Consider the following 16,235-nt stretch of genomic DNA (forward strand, 5'->3'; position numbering starts at 1 on the left):
TCCCTTTTCCTTTATGTAAGACCTGAGTTAAGAGAAGACCAGTCTTTTGGTCAAAATATTACTGCTTAAAATTAGGGAAGAGCCCTATCCCTTGCTCTTCAACAAATTATTTGTCTATATCCCTAGAACACACTGAGCCTCAGTCTCAGCTTAAAAAGGGAAGCAAAGTCCCAGTGTTTCTCTTCGTATTTTGCAACAAGAGTCTTAAACAGAAGAGTTGGAGAAATAACAGGTGTTCCAAACACCTAGATTATGAGGCAGCTCAAGGACATTTCAGTGACACTCAGTCACTCCAAATCACATTCCAGTCCTAACAAAATAGAAGCTGTTCAAATTGCTTTAAATCATAATCAACTTGCAAAAAAACCCCAAGCCCATAAAGACTTAAATAAATCACCCACAGCTTGGAAAACAGTAAAACAGTTCTTCAAATATTACTATTCCTTCACTAAACACATTGGCTTTGGAGGGTTTTAAACAATCCAAATATTTAGGTGTCTAGATACACATGTAACAACATCGGTTAGCATCAACTGCTCTTAATCATCATCTTATATTTAATACGTGAGAAATTATTCACTCCTTTTATCGGAATTTAGATGTATATAAGATGCATGCACATAAAAACGTGAATTCAGCTAGAAGATGTAAAGTAGGCATTTAATCCAATTTTTTCGGTAAAGTCAATGATTACTGCTGTAAACAAAAACTTTGAGATTTCTGAAGGTATTTAACAACAAAAACAATGATTAAATTTATAATACAATCTTCCCAAGTATTTTAATCAATTTAGGCACTGTGTCCAACTACACTGAAAAAATTGTCCTTTCCTAGTCTCTCAGCTTCAGAGATGAACTTTGATTAAAATACTCTGAATGTAGAGAATGTCTCATCAGGATTTGCTGCCAAACTGGTGACAAAAATAAATTAGAGTGTAAAATTTTCTGCATTAGAAAAAACAAAAAGGTATTTGAAGAAATGCAAAGATCACCATTTTCTTTGTGGCAAAAACTGAAAAAAGCATGAATACATACTTAATTCAGTCCATGATGCTAAGACACTTCTGCAGCTGAACTGACTTAAAAGATAAGGATGTTTCTCCCCAACCACTAGGTATAATTTGAAAAACAGGACTCCCTTTACACATCAAAAATTAAGACTACTTTATCATCTGCTTTATATTAACAGTTCCTAGTAAATTTAAAGTATTATAAATTCTTATCTCAAAATTTACATTAAGACTGATCTACCATTTTAATTAAATTCAGTTTTACCTTTTTTAGATTTAGAAATACTTTAAAAAAGCACCTACCTATTTCCAAGTAGATAATACTGCATACTGAACTGAACACTAGATGGCACAGTTCCGCACTATTTAAAATTAGAGCTCTTAACACTTTGTCCTTAGCAAAGGTCAAAGGTTTAAGATACAAGCCTAATGTACACCTACACTGCTACTCACCTCATAATTAATTTGTGAAATATTCTATTTCAGCTTAACAAACACCTTGGTAACCTTCCTCATAAGTACACTGTCAATTAAAACTCAGCCCAAGAATTACATAGTTGAGTCACTAATAAAGAAATCTCAAAACAAGAAGTCTCCCAATGGAAATTTCTCTAATCCTATCATTTGAATTCTGAAGGGGAAAAATAGAATACTTGAGAGCATTCATAAACAAATCACTATAGGCTTAAAAGAGAACAAGAAGAAGTTATTTGTGTTTCTGTTCCACTCATGAAGTTGAGTTCATTTTCATTTTAACCTATCTGTGGATATTGCCAGCAAAGAAGTACTTAGAAAAACTTCAATCTAATATTAGTTAACTTGCTAAAGAAATTCTATTAAAAAAAAAAAAAATCTCATAGCAGTTGGCAAACTGCTTCATGAGTTTGTATTTCATGAGTCACATGTTCAAATATGTACGGGAAAACAAAATGAAAGAAAAAACTTCCCATTTCCAAAAATAGATTCTGAATAAAACACTTGTCCTGAGAATCATTCATTGTGGTTAGTGTACAAAAGTGACTGAAATATTGGGAATCAGAGATAGCAGAAATAATTAGAAGCTACGAGGCTGTACAATATCCACTGGTCAGTAAAGCATTTTCCCTTTGCAGCACTTTTTCCAGTGCTTGATCCAAGATCAATCAGCCAAAGATCGTATGAGATCTTAACACCTAAAACTAACCTGGTAACCCAGCATCTCAATCTGTAAGTCCAGACTGGATATTGCATAACATTGTTGCTCCAACAGGAATTACAGGACTGGATAAAAACAAGAGGTTTCTTGGACTATGATGCACATGAAAAAAGTGGACTCCTCCATAATAGTCTCTTTTAGATTGAGAACTAATTTTAAAAGAAAAAAAACCAAGGTATGGTGATATTTATGGTAACACTAATATTTTTCCCTCCTCAGTCTATTCACAGATTAATAATCACAATGACACAGCAAGATAGAGAAGCAATATTGAAATGGATAGGCTAAGTCATTTAGCTCCAAATAAATTTAAAGACCATGCCAGAACTGAGCATGAACTCATTTCTTCCCTGAATCCACTCCAGCATCCTAACTATCCGACTTATTTTCCTTCCAGGGAAAATTATATAATAAATTATGAAGTAGTAGATGCATGCATAGAATAAATACAAAAGGCATGATCACATGGTATTACAGCTTAGAATTCTCCATCTACAAACTGGGATTCTCAAGAATATTTCACATCAGACTTGTAATGTTCCTTCTCTTTTCTGGATTAAAGTAATCAGCTGTAAAACTTCTGAACAAAAGATAATTGTTTTTTTCACAAGTCTCGTTTTTATAAAAGCACATCTCCAGCTGTTGGCTGCAATTCTCCAGTCTTGACATTGTACTATAAACCACTCAACACGTTAGACTTTACTGGATGTTGTATCATAAGCTCTCCTGGGGAAGAGAAGGATCTGCTACATCCATATTTGGTTGGAATATCTGCTTTAATTCTCAGCTAAGAAATCAGGATGCCAGGCATTTTGAAGAGGAGAAAAGCTTCGTGCAATACATAGGAAAATCTTTTCTTAATGCAGTTAGCTCCTGTGAAGACCAATCTGACCATAATATGAAACAGAAAGAACCTTACCCAGCATAGCTTCCTCTGTGCCAGGCAGCAGAGGATGGGATACCATGCTGCCATCCTGTACAGCTGCCAGTGTTGTCAAACACTTTCCATAGAGACTGTTGATCTTTGAAACAGAAAAGGTAGTGAACTGACTTTGACAGAACAGAAGGTATTTCTTCCACATCTCTGGATTATTGGGATGTAAAAAAATTAGCTTCTGCCATTCTTTGATCAAAGCTGGTGGTTCCCAGAATTCTGTGCAAAGCTTCAGCCTGGCAAGTTTTAGATCAATATTACTTGGATTGCTTTCAATTGCCCTCTCCAAAATAGCCAGTTTCTTTTCCAGGATTAACTTGAGTGATTTTCTTCTTAATTCCTGCTCTCCGCTACTGGCATACGGGCTAGGTCCTCTCATTAATTCATCCTTAAAACAAAAAGAAACATCACTACAACCTTAGGAAGAACGATCACTAGAATCACAAGAATGCTGCCATTTGTGAAGATGAGTTAACAGCTCATTCTTAACCAACAGAAGATATACAGCTCTAAACAAATGAAACTACAATATGATGTTCGTTACTTATAATAAGCAATAAGGTCCATTAGAATACATACCTGAAAGGAAATAAATTCCATCCAAGCATTAATATCTCTTGGGTTTTCTCTGACTTTCTTGTTATGTTCTTCCACTTTTGTCATTAGAATGGAGTTCATGTTTATCCCAGGCTCTTGAGTTGTTTGCTGTGTATTTACAGACCCATTGTCTGCACTCTTGCACCCTTTTCCTTGTAGCCACACTGTGGTTGATTGATCATAAATCCCAAGAGGATTAACTTCTGTTGTGTCAGAAGAATCATCAGTTTCCACTTGGGAAACTGGTATAAAGGCAAGTGAGTCAGATGGAGAATTTTTATTACAAACAAGAATCCCATCTGTGTTCAGCATCTTCACGTTGTTCTTTGTGAAGTAGCGCTCAGGTCGACTCTGTACTTGCTTCCTTTTTGATGCAGAACTGTCCCAAGTTATACAGTGTTTCTTTGCATCTATGCCAAGACAGGACTCTCCTTTCCTTTTATATCTTGAAAGAGAAAACAGAATTAAACATCTTCCAAAATACACATTAGAAAAGACACCTCCTTTTGAAAGAAATACTTTCATTCAAATTGACCCAAATAATGTATGTGTAGAGCTTCAAAAGTTTAAGAACCTGGTAACTTTCTCCTTATTTAAGACTTCAACTTATAAATTCTTTCAGTGTCATCACACTTCTAATATCATACTAAGCTTCCTCTGAGTTCAACAATGTATGTCATACTCAAGCAGAAGAAAAGTCTTTTTCCTTTCTATCATTTTAAGCCACGTAGACAAACCTGGAGAAAGAACAACAGACACTATTTAGGGTTACTTCGATTATTTTAAACTGAAAATAAGATACCAGTTGTTCAGTCCAGTAATTTTCTTCTGCATCCCTAAGCCTCTGTCCATTTTATACATCAAAAAGTGGTGAGAAGCATGAAGAGAAAAAGAGAAGCCATGTTTATAAAGGCCACAATAACCCTATGGATTAAGATAGGAAAATACCATCTTCAAATATTACCAAGAATGTAATTTCAGTGGCAGATATAGTGGTGTGCAATGCTAAAATAACACTCTTCATCTCAGAAAATAGCTGACAGTCCAAAGGTGATAGAAAATTGAAATGAATTGTAACCAGCCAATTTTATTGTAAAGGTATATAACGCTACAAAAATATAACCTATAAATCCTCCCTCCTCCACAAAGAATTATACACAGTATTATTGTATATACAGTAAACAATTTTCCTGAGAAAATAAAGAAGTAAGTGTACATACATAATGCACGAGCCAAGTGTAGGCTCCTTTGGATGGGCTTCTGTATTAATGCAAGGAAATGTTCTGAAGGGTCATCATAGGACCAGTAACCCACTACGGATGTTGAACTTGCAATTTCATCTCTACTAACTTGAAATGCAGCATTGCATAGGACAGACACATTTTAGTACAAGGCCTGGCTGAAATCTGTTTGCTAAGAATATACCTGTAGCTTTTGGGCTTTTTTACAAGGATATCTAACTACTCAATTAAATAAATCTCATGATAAATCTAGTATAAAATAATCAATACCTTCACCTCCCTTTCAAACATAGAAACAGAACAACAGAGACCAAAGAGAGCACTTGCCCAAAGATGATTTATAATGCAACCTGGGATTTCTGACCTCAAAAACATATCTTTGAATCTGTCCCATGCTGCCATCTCCAGATGGCCCTGTAGTTTGCTACACAGAATGTTTTTAAAAACAACTAAAATCATGCACTTTATGCCCATTATTTCATGCCATCTTTTGCCTTTTAAAACATTTATCCAAGAATCATAGAATGGTTCGAGTTAGAAGGGGCCTTACAGATCATCTCATTCCAACCCCCCGGGCAGAGACAACTTACACTAGATCAGGCTGCTCAAAGCTCCATCCAATCTGGCCTCGAACATTTCCAGGGATGGGACATCCTCAACTCCTCTAGGCAGCCTATTCCAATGTCTCACCACCCTCACAGTAAAGAATTTCTTCCTAATATTCAATCAAAACCTACTCTTCAGTTTAAAACCATTTCCCCATGTCCTGTCACTACATGCCCTCATAAAAAGTCCCTCTCCATCTTTCTTGTAGGCTCCCTTCAGGTACTGGATGGAGCCTTCTCTTTTTCAGGCTGAACAATTCCAATTCTCTCAGCCTTTACTCATAGGAGAGGTGATCCAGCTCTCTGGTGGCCCTTCTCTGGACTCACTCCAAAAGGTCAATGTCCTTCTTGTGCTGGGGACTCCAGAGCTGGATGCAGCACTTCAGGTGGGGTCTCACCAGAGCAGAGTGGAGGGGCAGAATCCCCTCCCTTGCCCTACTGCCACATTGCTTGGGATGCAGCCCAGGATACAACTGGCTTTCTGGGCTGCCAGCGCGTATTTCCAGCTCGTCATCCACTTGCTCTCATCATTGCTCTCACCCACCAGCACCCCCGAGCCCTTCCTCTGGATCTCTTAATCCCCCAGCCTGTGTTGACACTGAGGGTTGCCCTGATCCAGGTGCAGCACTTCCACATGTTAAATCTCATGAGGGCCCTCTTCTTGAGCTTGCCCAGGTCCCTCTGGATGGCATCCCATCCTTCAGAAGCGTTAACTGCACTACTCAGCTTGGCGTTGTCAAACTTACTGAGTGTACACTTGATCCTGCTGTCTTTGTCACTGATGAAGAACACATGAGATAGCACAGGTCCTAGTACAGACCCCCAGGGGATACCACTTGCCACTGACACTGGCCCAAAGCCAAGTCAAATTTTGAAATAGGCTACTCAGTTATCTCTTCTCATCTTCTATATAAAAACGTCACAGCCAGACTCAAGCAACTCTGCGATAGTTTGGATACCAATAGAGAACAACGTTCCATACCTTGCTATGTCCCCACGATACAAGGATTTGTAGGCCCAGTTTGCAGGGTCTGGTTTCTTGTCTATCCGAAAGGTGTCTGCTGTGGGAGCCTGGATATCATCAAGCCAAATAGAGCGACTGCTCGTAACATTTGATGCTTTCTTACCTAGACTGCAGAAATAAAAGAAACATTAAATCATACAACAAATTTTCTCTTAAAATGAAAAACAAGGAAATGTTAACTCTGTGAGGAGGAAGTTACACTACAAGGCAAACCCAGCCACATATTAAGATTCTTGCACTAATTAAGAATGTTTAATGCAACCCCTCTCCAAACCCTCACAAGAGATCTGTGACAGGAAACAAGATGCTTACAAAAACTGAACATAAGCCTCTACATGACTTTAAAAATTTATTTCATAATCACCATACCATGCTTTTGCTCTGCACAACAGTACTTCACTGAATATTTTAGTCACAGTTTTTTTATATGATTAAACAAGTGGTTCTAAATTTGTTTCCTTTGCTTTGAATGCACGTTTAGTCATATAAAGCTTATAAAAAGATCATCAACCAGTGGTAAAAATTTCAGTTGAAGAGACAAGCACAAGAACACAATGAATTTACATCTTGCATGGTGTTAATATATACATACTTTGCTGCTGCTTCCCTTTCACTCCTTTTGCCACTTCCTTTGTCCTTGATGTGCTTAGTGTCCACATCCGATTCACTGCTACTGGAATCTCCTTTGGTTTTCTTTTTTGTCTTCTTACTGTGGTGATGCTTTTTCTTTTTCCTTTTCTTACTTGTCTGTTTCAGACTCTCATCTGTATCACTCTCCTCGGACAACTCAGATCTTGAAGCAGTCCTGCTCGGAAAAAAATACATACATCTATATATACACCTATATAGCTAAGCAGTAAAACTGTTAAGGAATACCACAAAAAGAAAGTTCAGAACATTTTACTCTTTACATTTTTTCTCCCTGTATTTTATTTGAGAAGGTAGCAGTAACATATACAGCAAAAGTGATATAAATCTGCATTAAATAACAACTATATTTTTCAGCTGCTGGAATCACTGACAACCAGCCTTAACGTTTTAATTGTCAAGGCATTTTGATGTGTGATCTGCACAAATATCCATCTGTTAACATTGCCAAACTAAAGAAGATGACCAAGATGATAAAATTTCCTAACTTTGCTAAACAACTTAGCTCAAGCTAAACGACTGAGAAATCTTCCACTGTGACCTGCAAAAGAAAAAAGTCTGATTTGTTTTCCCTGGGTTTTTTTATGACTTACATAGAAAGTATCAAAACCACACTTTTAAAATCACTTCCAGATTAGAAAATCAAATCTCACCAATCAAGAAACAATTTTTTATGACTATGGAACTGTTATCATATAATACAGTATAATGTAATACAATAACACTACGTACAACAGACAACTGAGTTATTGAGAGATCACACAAAGGACACATAGTTTTGGCAAAACACATGTATATTACTGTACATACCACATAAACTCCCACACTTAATAATCAAATGAATAAGGGAGGTCTTCTCTAACCCTTAATTAAAGCACAACTTCTTTTTAAACTTTTTTTTTTTCTGCAATCTTTCAATGAAAGATTTCAATGGTTTAATTTCAATTCTTACAACTCTCAGTATTCCAAATATTTCAATAAAAGAAAATACTGTATTTCAGAAACAAGGTATCTCAAGTAACAGCCCTGACACAGAAAGAAAAAAGAAACGAAGGAAGAACCATAAGCAGACCTTTAAAACAAACACACACACTTCTGCAAACCAAACAAACAAAGCAAACCCTCTCAAAACCACCAACTACATTGGAGCAATTAGTTCTATTGAACTGAGATAAAACAAATTAGTTTTTATTAAACCAAGTACCCGAGTAATGGGCAAAGAAACCCCCAAACAACAAACACCCAAACATTTTTCTGCACACTAATTTTTGACACAGTCTTTTTCGAAGATAAAATTATTATGGTGGGTTTGTTATGTGATTCTGTCTGATGGCAACTTGCAAAATCCTTAGTTTTATGACATTAAAGTCCTACAAAGATTTGAAGAAACAGAAGTAGAATACATGACTGATAAACAAAACACTGATTGCATTTCAAACACACAATGCATGTAAATGCAAGAATAAGTACAGAAAAAGATGTATTCAGGTGTGCTTGGTATTATAAAGATTTTCTATATCATGACCACCACCAATCATCATAAAAACGGAAGTTTGCATCAAATTAAAAGTGACTGAAGTTTTGAACTTGACAACTACAACTTGACTGCATTCACTATTGAGTGCTAGTTACAGTGTAGATAGGCCAAGTACAGCAATGAGTCTAGTGAACGTATTAAAAACAGTTTTTCAGCAAACACGGCTGCTTAAAGCTCATTTCTGTAAAAGGATATCATCACCCACTTCAGTTGGCCAGCATATTCTACAGCCAGACACAACCTGATACATGTAATATTTCATTATTTCACATTGTCAACTGCTTTTTAAAAAATAAAAAACTCAACTGTGAAATGGGTGATTTCTCTGGTTTCCACAGAGAAATCACAAAGCTAATGCTTAATCTTTAGATTATTTCAAGGGTCACTTAAGACATTCAAAAGCTAATGAAGAATCATGATTGCTCAGTTCCCTCTCCATTCCAAAATAACAATCATTTAAATGCAGCTCTGAAAAAAAGAAAATGGGAATGTAATTGCATACGTACAATTTCTCATTATTTTAAGTTAAAAGACATTGGAAGCATTATTCATACTTTTACACATGACTCAGTTCAAGCATTTTAAAATACTGAACAGTAGAACGAAAAGCTTTTAGATTCTGAATTTGGTCTCACATAACAAAAGATAAGCAAGACAAAAGAAAGAGGCTATTTCAAAAGACATTGGAGTACACTCTACCTTACTAATAGTGACTTTTCAGGAATGAGATCGGCATCTTCTGTAGTGCGTTGGTGCAGTAATAGTGCATCTTCTGCAGAGAAGCTTGGGTTACTCAGCCAATCTAATTCTGCAGGTAAAAAAAAGTGTAAGATCAACACAAATTAGCTTGCTGTGCTTTTTAAAGTTAGGGGTTAATCTAGTCAGCAGACAGCTAAATTCACAGTAAATGTCACTAAGTCATGTGCAATAACTGAGCATATTCGAAAGCAGTCCATGAAATTTCCATTTAGCTCATACTGAAAGCTATGTTTAATACATAGCTCTATACACAAAAATACACAGCTCTACACACAAAAAAAGAATCTATCCAATATTCATTTTTATCATTTAAAGTTCTAACTTTATATATTTATATATGTATAAATTTGTCACATATATATAAGATCTACTGTATCATAATATATTTACTACTATATATTAATTATACATTAATGTCTATATACAATATAGAACAGAAGTATTTACATATTTAAAAAGTGAAATTGAAAAAATTACAGAAAGGCATAATTAAACAAAAGGTGTAGTTAATGAATGCAATACAATTTATACAAACTAACAAAAGTATACATTACTGACTGTGCGGAAAATACTCTTCACACAATTTTATTGATAGGCACACCCATTACTGATAAGTAACACTCAGGTGTTTTATACATGGCCAAAACATGCCACTGAAATATCATTAGACTTATCAATAGTGTGAAAGAAAGCCACTGGATGCTAATTTGTATATATCAGTCAGCATTAAGCATCCTGCACCTAGACCTCTGCATTTCAGTCACCATATAAGATCAGACACTGACAGGATGTGGAAGGGAAACTTTCTGTCACAATTTTACTGATATTAGAAGTTTTATAACAATTTTCATAGAGATTTCATTTCTAGAATTCTTTAAGCATGTGAAATTTCTTAGCTATTAAACAACAAAAGTTATTTTGTGTAAATACAGAACTTAACAGCAGCCCCTCCAGTGTCACACTGATAGAGATAATAACAAAAGGAACAAATTTGGTCTCCCTGCCTCTCCTCCATGCTCTTTACAATCACTTCTGCCTCAGCGCTCTTCCTGTCACATTCCTGTCTTTGTGTTCTTGACTACACTGACCTCTACCCCTCAACAGAATGAACTCATTGTCTGTCAAGCCAGATACCTCTCCTCCTTCTAAAGTATTTTTTTCATAAACAGAATTTTGGTATGAAAAGCTTTCTTCTGTCTCATGTCCCTGAACTGTTGTCCACAAAAGGATTTAAAGCAGAGCAGACTGCAAAACAGTTTGTTAACCTAAGCTAAACACATCAAGAAGTACATACGATAAAGCAAAGCTCCAGTTTGTGTTTCCCAAGAGTCCACTCCCATTTTGAAAGGCCCCATAAGGAGGGATCACCTCCCTGGCTCATCTTGAACCTCCATCTCTGTGCATGGGAGAATCCACAATTCATGGCACTGTCAAGACCAAATCACACTCCCCCACGACGAGCCTAACCAACATGCTGCAGAACAGCACCATGCACCATTTCCCAGCCTGTTCCTGTAGCTTGGTTCTACCTGAGCAGCTAAGATCAAGTTGCATCTTTAATGCATTGAAGAATCACTTTGTGAGAACCAAGCCCTGTAGCACAGTCAATATACATCTGTGGCTACAGCAGGGAAGTTCAGAATTCTCCAAGTACAGTATTTTCTGAAAAATTTAATCAAACTGACCTAATACTCAGAAAAAAATGAGCCATTTTTGCCATTTTGCAACATGCAAGTTCAAACCGCTTGTAAATAATCTCAAGTGAATCAGTTAGTGTTTTAAAGTTTGGAATGCATTGTGATGTTCGAAATGCTTGTATCCCGCTATCTCTTCAGTTGTTAGGCTTTTTTCTTGTGGAATGTCTAAGAAGTTTATAATTTTCACAGACCAGATATAAAAGACCTATTTTGTGATAATATGCATGCACTTGTTACATGTTTATGAGCACAAACGCAGCAGTAATCCAATGGCATTCTCTTTATACCTTCTCAAGGAAAAAGAAAAATGACAAAATTACAGTGTATGTCTACACCAACAACTTTTAAGAGCTACACGAAGCCTTTTGTTGCCTCTCAGGATCCTGAAAATCTGCTTTCAGCAAAATTCACTGCACCATCTGACCTACAGCATAGTTCAGACTGCAAATAATGCTGCATGTGGTGCTTACTAATGTCATCAGGGTTACTAATTACTACTGCTCTCCTCATGGCTACAGATAAATTTGCAATTTATCTTCCACCAAACACTAATTAAGCTTGACAACATAATTGTATCAAAGCATATACAAAATTGCAGCACTCTAGAGGCTGCTGCAACTCAGCAATTGGGCAACACAGGAAGCATAAGCACCACTTCTGTTTCTGTTTCAGACAGCACTTTCGCTTTAAAAGTGGTGTAGGAAGGTTTTTAAAAGTATGATGCAAAGTGGTTGGCTGAATGAAACATGACCAACATATACACATTATTACTTCAACTTTTACAATAAAGCCATGAAGCAGTCCTAAATGTCTGCAAAAAGCACCTCAGTTTTACATAACACTAAAATCAAAATACTCTGGGATCTCTGCATTACGATGCACTTTGGCTTCACGGCAGCTCTGAGCAGAGAACCATCTATCAGAGAGATACTAAAGTTGCCTGTCAAGTTCTCAAGTTCTCACAAGCTGAATGTGTGAAATTTGATATACACCACCATAAATGTGGTTCTGAGTTAATATTTAATTTTTACAACTTACATTAAAACGTTGCTGTCAAAACCAAAGTACAATATTTACTAAAACATAAACCAAACAAATTATGTTCCAGTTTTGTCAATAATTCTCACACAAAAAGCTTTCAGTATACCAAAATGTAAGTCATAAACAGTGCTAACAACTGAAATCTGGATCCACAAGTCAATCTCACATCTTTTTCTGTATAATCTGATCTTCCAGACAGGTGGCCTGAAGCGACACAGACTACCGTAACAACCTTAAAGGCTAAATTCCCAAAGTTTTAAAATACAACCAAGGTCTTACTACCAGAGAATTTTACTGTATCTCTCCCTGGCAGAACAGCTCCTCTATTCCTAGAAGCTGTAATTTGGTATCTTATTATGTCCGCTACTCCCTACACCAAGAGTCATTACCAGAAAGGGTCCTAAATGCAGCTAGAACATTTCTGTACTGGCAGAGTGAGTATCAACCACTGTTATGCCATCGGGGTAAGGCAGAACTGGTTAGAACAAGAAGCTAACGCACCATACCGACCGGACCAAATATACAAGAAATTCAGCCTAGGTAAATGCTTCTCTTGTTTCCCTTTGCTGTAGTGTCTAGAGAATGGGAAGATTTAAGGGTGGTAGAACCTGGCAAGCAAAAGGAAGGGTTAGTTCAAATCCTGTCCAGTAGAATTAATAAACGTAGTACCTACTTCACTGCTTGGCACTACACCAGAAAGTGTTATTTCCTTTAATATTATTATTTACTTATTAGAAGTATTACTCGCAACTGCAAGTAAATGTGATACAATGAATCATAATCCAAAAAACGTCCTTCACAACTGTGATTTGGCTTAATAAGCAAGGAATTAAAAAACATTTTTCAAGATATCCAAAGATAGTGGGGAAGGAAAAAAAAAAGAAAGTAACAACAACAAAACACAAGCCCCCGTGCCGCGCTCCGCAGCCTCCGGGGGCGATGGTTACGGGCCGATGGGCCCGGGCCCAGCGGCAGCACCGCCCCCGCCGCCGCCGCTCCACGGCGGGGGAAGCACGGACAAGCACGGCAGCCAGAGCGGGGCCAGCGGTGTGTGGGGAGGGCCGCTGGAGAGCTGTTAAGGGAAAGACGGTTCTCCCAGGACTTTACCTCTCGTGGAGCCCTTGGAGCTGCCGGCGATGGGCTCCCCGGGCTGGGCGGCCCCGGCGAAGGCCGGGAACAGCGCCATGTCTCGGCGGCCACCGCCGCCCCCCGCCCGATCTGCCCGGCGGCAAGATGGCGGCGCGGCGCCAAGCGCGCTGGGACTGGTAGTTCTTCCGGCCGGACCCAAGATGGCGGCTGAGGGCAGGAGAGCGTGGCCTTTTGGCCACTGCGGGCGGCCGATTTTCTGCGGGTTCTCGTGTATCGTGCGCCCTGCGCCGCCGCACTGCGGGACTGGCGGAGGGGGCTGCTGCGGGGAAAGGCGGGATGGAGCTTCTAGAGCCAGCCCTTCCTTCCCACCACCCTCATCCTTCATGAGGTTCTCTGGGACAGAACTCCCAAGCGATGTCTCCAGGAGACTGGAATGCTCAGCTGTGTAAAAGATGATGCTGTAAAAAGCCAGGCGGCCTTTCTGTTAGGAACTAGTGAGTGTATGCCTGGAGGCCCGAGCACCCTCGTAGCCTGTCTCAACAGCGTCAGGGAGGGCACGGGGAACAAATAACCTGCTACAGTCGGGCCTCTCTCAGCCTCCTGACCGGGGAGTCACCCATCATGTCTGATAGCATCCATGAGCCTGCTCTCATGGATGGAACTGGAAAAATTATTTCTTTGTGCCTTCTGGGACAGGATGTTCTGCTTCTTAATTATGTATTGTCTGAACCAGTATTTCCTTTTTTTTCCTCTAGCCAATGCCTGATTCTTGCATTGTGAGGGAAAAAATAACCACCCTAGTCCCTTCTTCTGCAAAATTTTATACCTTATTAATGTAGTTCAGTATTCTCCTTCCTAGACTGAAAATTTTGCCTTTTTTCTTTGTATGCAAAAGCCACTCCATAATAGTCTCCTTGTTGAATTTCTTTAGTTTTTCTAATTCTTACATTAATACTAATGCATGACCAGAATTTCATGTCATGATTAAGCTAGTGAGTTTAGGGATTGTATGGAATTATGACAACTGGCTTGTTTTGTGCTCCTTTTTCAATACCTTCGGATCATTCTGTTCGGCTTTTGTCTTCTCCTGAGCTACAGTATCTGTCAAGAGACCGTTTCTGATTGGCAAAAGGTAATAGGTAACTACTGTGTGTAGATGATAGGAGTACCTTCCCTATACACACTACTTCACATCTACCGAGCTGATATTTTTGTCATTTTATAATTTATTTTTTAAATACTTCAGCGGCCTTTCCCAGTCAGATTTCCAGTTGATTGCCATGAATACCTGTGCACCATCTGCAGACTTTGTCAACTCTACAGTCGCTGCCATTTGCAGCCTTTTTTTAGATGTTGATGAGTTCATCCTTTAGAAAACTCTAAAACTATTTCTTAATCCTTGTTTACTACCTTTAGTTTATTATTAGTCCATAAAATGCTATTCATCAACAGCAGATAAGTATGAAAGTACAGAGAGAAGAGGATTCAGAACAAAATAGTGGTCATGGACACTGATAGTCTGGAAGTCATCAAAGGAGTGGGGCCTGATTTCCAGCTTTGAAAGTTTGGCTTTAATTTTTTTCTCACCTACTGATATGAAGCCAAGTTTTTGTTCAGGTATGTTAACATCTATGAAGTTTTGTAGTAAAACATTAGAAAGTAGAAAATGTAGTATGTAACATACAGAAATATGTACCTACCTAGAACTGATACAGAAGATAGGGAAGACACCTAAAAGAGGCACACTACCAATTTTGAAGAGACAATTAAGAAGTAATTACCTTGCCACATGCACCTTTCAGCCTTTATTCTGAGAAAAAAAAACATGTAATTTTGTGTTTCTGTCTGCCTGGCATAATTTCTCCAGGTAGTTTTAGAACTCATGATCAGTATCAACCAAATTTAAAAGAAGGTTACAGGTTATTACATTGCTGCAAATCAGATGAAAACAGGTAGGAAGTCAGAGCAGGATTTTGAGTGGGAGCAAAACTCCAGTGTGCGTGCAGTTCACATTGGGAGACTGTCCTACTGAGAAAGTTGAGTCAGAACTCTCCTGTTCATGGAAATATTTGTTATCATCTTATTTGGATAGTTTCTGAAATCTGTAAATGTGTTTATTCTGCATACCTCAGCAATGGGAAAACTACCACCAATCTACAGGAGAATAATTATTTCCCTATTCTCTTAGGAGTGAGACTCAAAGCGCTTTCAAGCTTTTGATGCTCTAGTGCAAGAGAAACTAAATAGATTTAATTAAAAAGCATTCAGTTTATTTGCTGAATGTCATTTTTCACACTGTCTCTCAGCTGCTCACAGTGATGGTAGCTAATGGCTTCTCAACAAAGAGAATACAGAAAATGTGCTTTTTGAGAGTAAAGCAAATGACCAAAGATAGAGTTTATAAGAATCCTAAACACAGATTTATACCCTGTGTCCCTGAAAGTCATACCAAATTATGGCTAAAGAGAAGGATGCATTAACGAAGTGTTATTATTGTTGCCATACATCTCTTACTGTGACAAAAAAACCCCAACCAAACATATTTAACACTACCACAAAATTGAAAGCAATTTCTTCCATTATCACAAGTGAAGTTAAACTTGTGTGAATGTTGCCCTTAGATTATTGCACAAATAGTTGCTATTTAACGTTAGTAGAAGTTGGCTCTCTAGTAAAATCTACTTTGACATTTCCTTGTATTACTGAGCAAGCAGGGCCCATTTTGATGAAATGTAGTTTTCTGCAATGTATTTAATGTATTAAATAAATAAGTTGCCTCAACAGAGTTTAGCCACAGTTTTCCTTAGGATTTACTAAAAAACCTAACCAAAGGACCTCTTGATGTCTAGAGTAAAGAAA

At 37.8% G+C, this 16,235-nt stretch overlaps 1 protein-coding gene across 1 annotated transcript in view; it reads right to left on the reverse strand.

Annotated features, from left to right (window-relative positions):
- NRDE2 (NRDE-2, necessary for RNA interference, domain containing) overlaps nucleotides 1-13,515 on the reverse strand; it is a 30,999-nt gene extending 17,484 nt beyond the window's left edge. The window contains exons 1-6 of the mRNA XM_082283788.1: nucleotides 13,395-13,515; nucleotides 9,490-9,598; nucleotides 7,198-7,410; nucleotides 6,564-6,713; nucleotides 3,718-4,180; nucleotides 3,124-3,526 (exon numbers count right to left, since the gene is read on the reverse strand). Of these exons, the coding sequence (XP_082139914.1) occupies nucleotides 3,124-3,526; nucleotides 3,718-4,180; nucleotides 6,564-6,713; nucleotides 7,198-7,410; nucleotides 9,490-9,598; nucleotides 13,395-13,473 (1,417 nt within the window). The 5' untranslated portion in view covers nucleotides 13,474-13,515. The remainder of the gene's footprint in view (nucleotides 1-3,123; nucleotides 3,527-3,717; nucleotides 4,181-6,563; nucleotides 6,714-7,197; nucleotides 7,411-9,489; nucleotides 9,599-13,394) is intronic.
- Between the last annotated feature and the right edge of the window lie 2,720 nt (nucleotides 13,516-16,235).

Source organism: Coloeus monedula (assembly GCF_965178545.1).
Source record: "Coloeus monedula genome assembly, chromosome: 6".
NCBI classification, from domain to species: domain Eukaryota; kingdom Metazoa; phylum Chordata; class Aves; order Passeriformes; family Corvidae; genus Coloeus; species Coloeus monedula.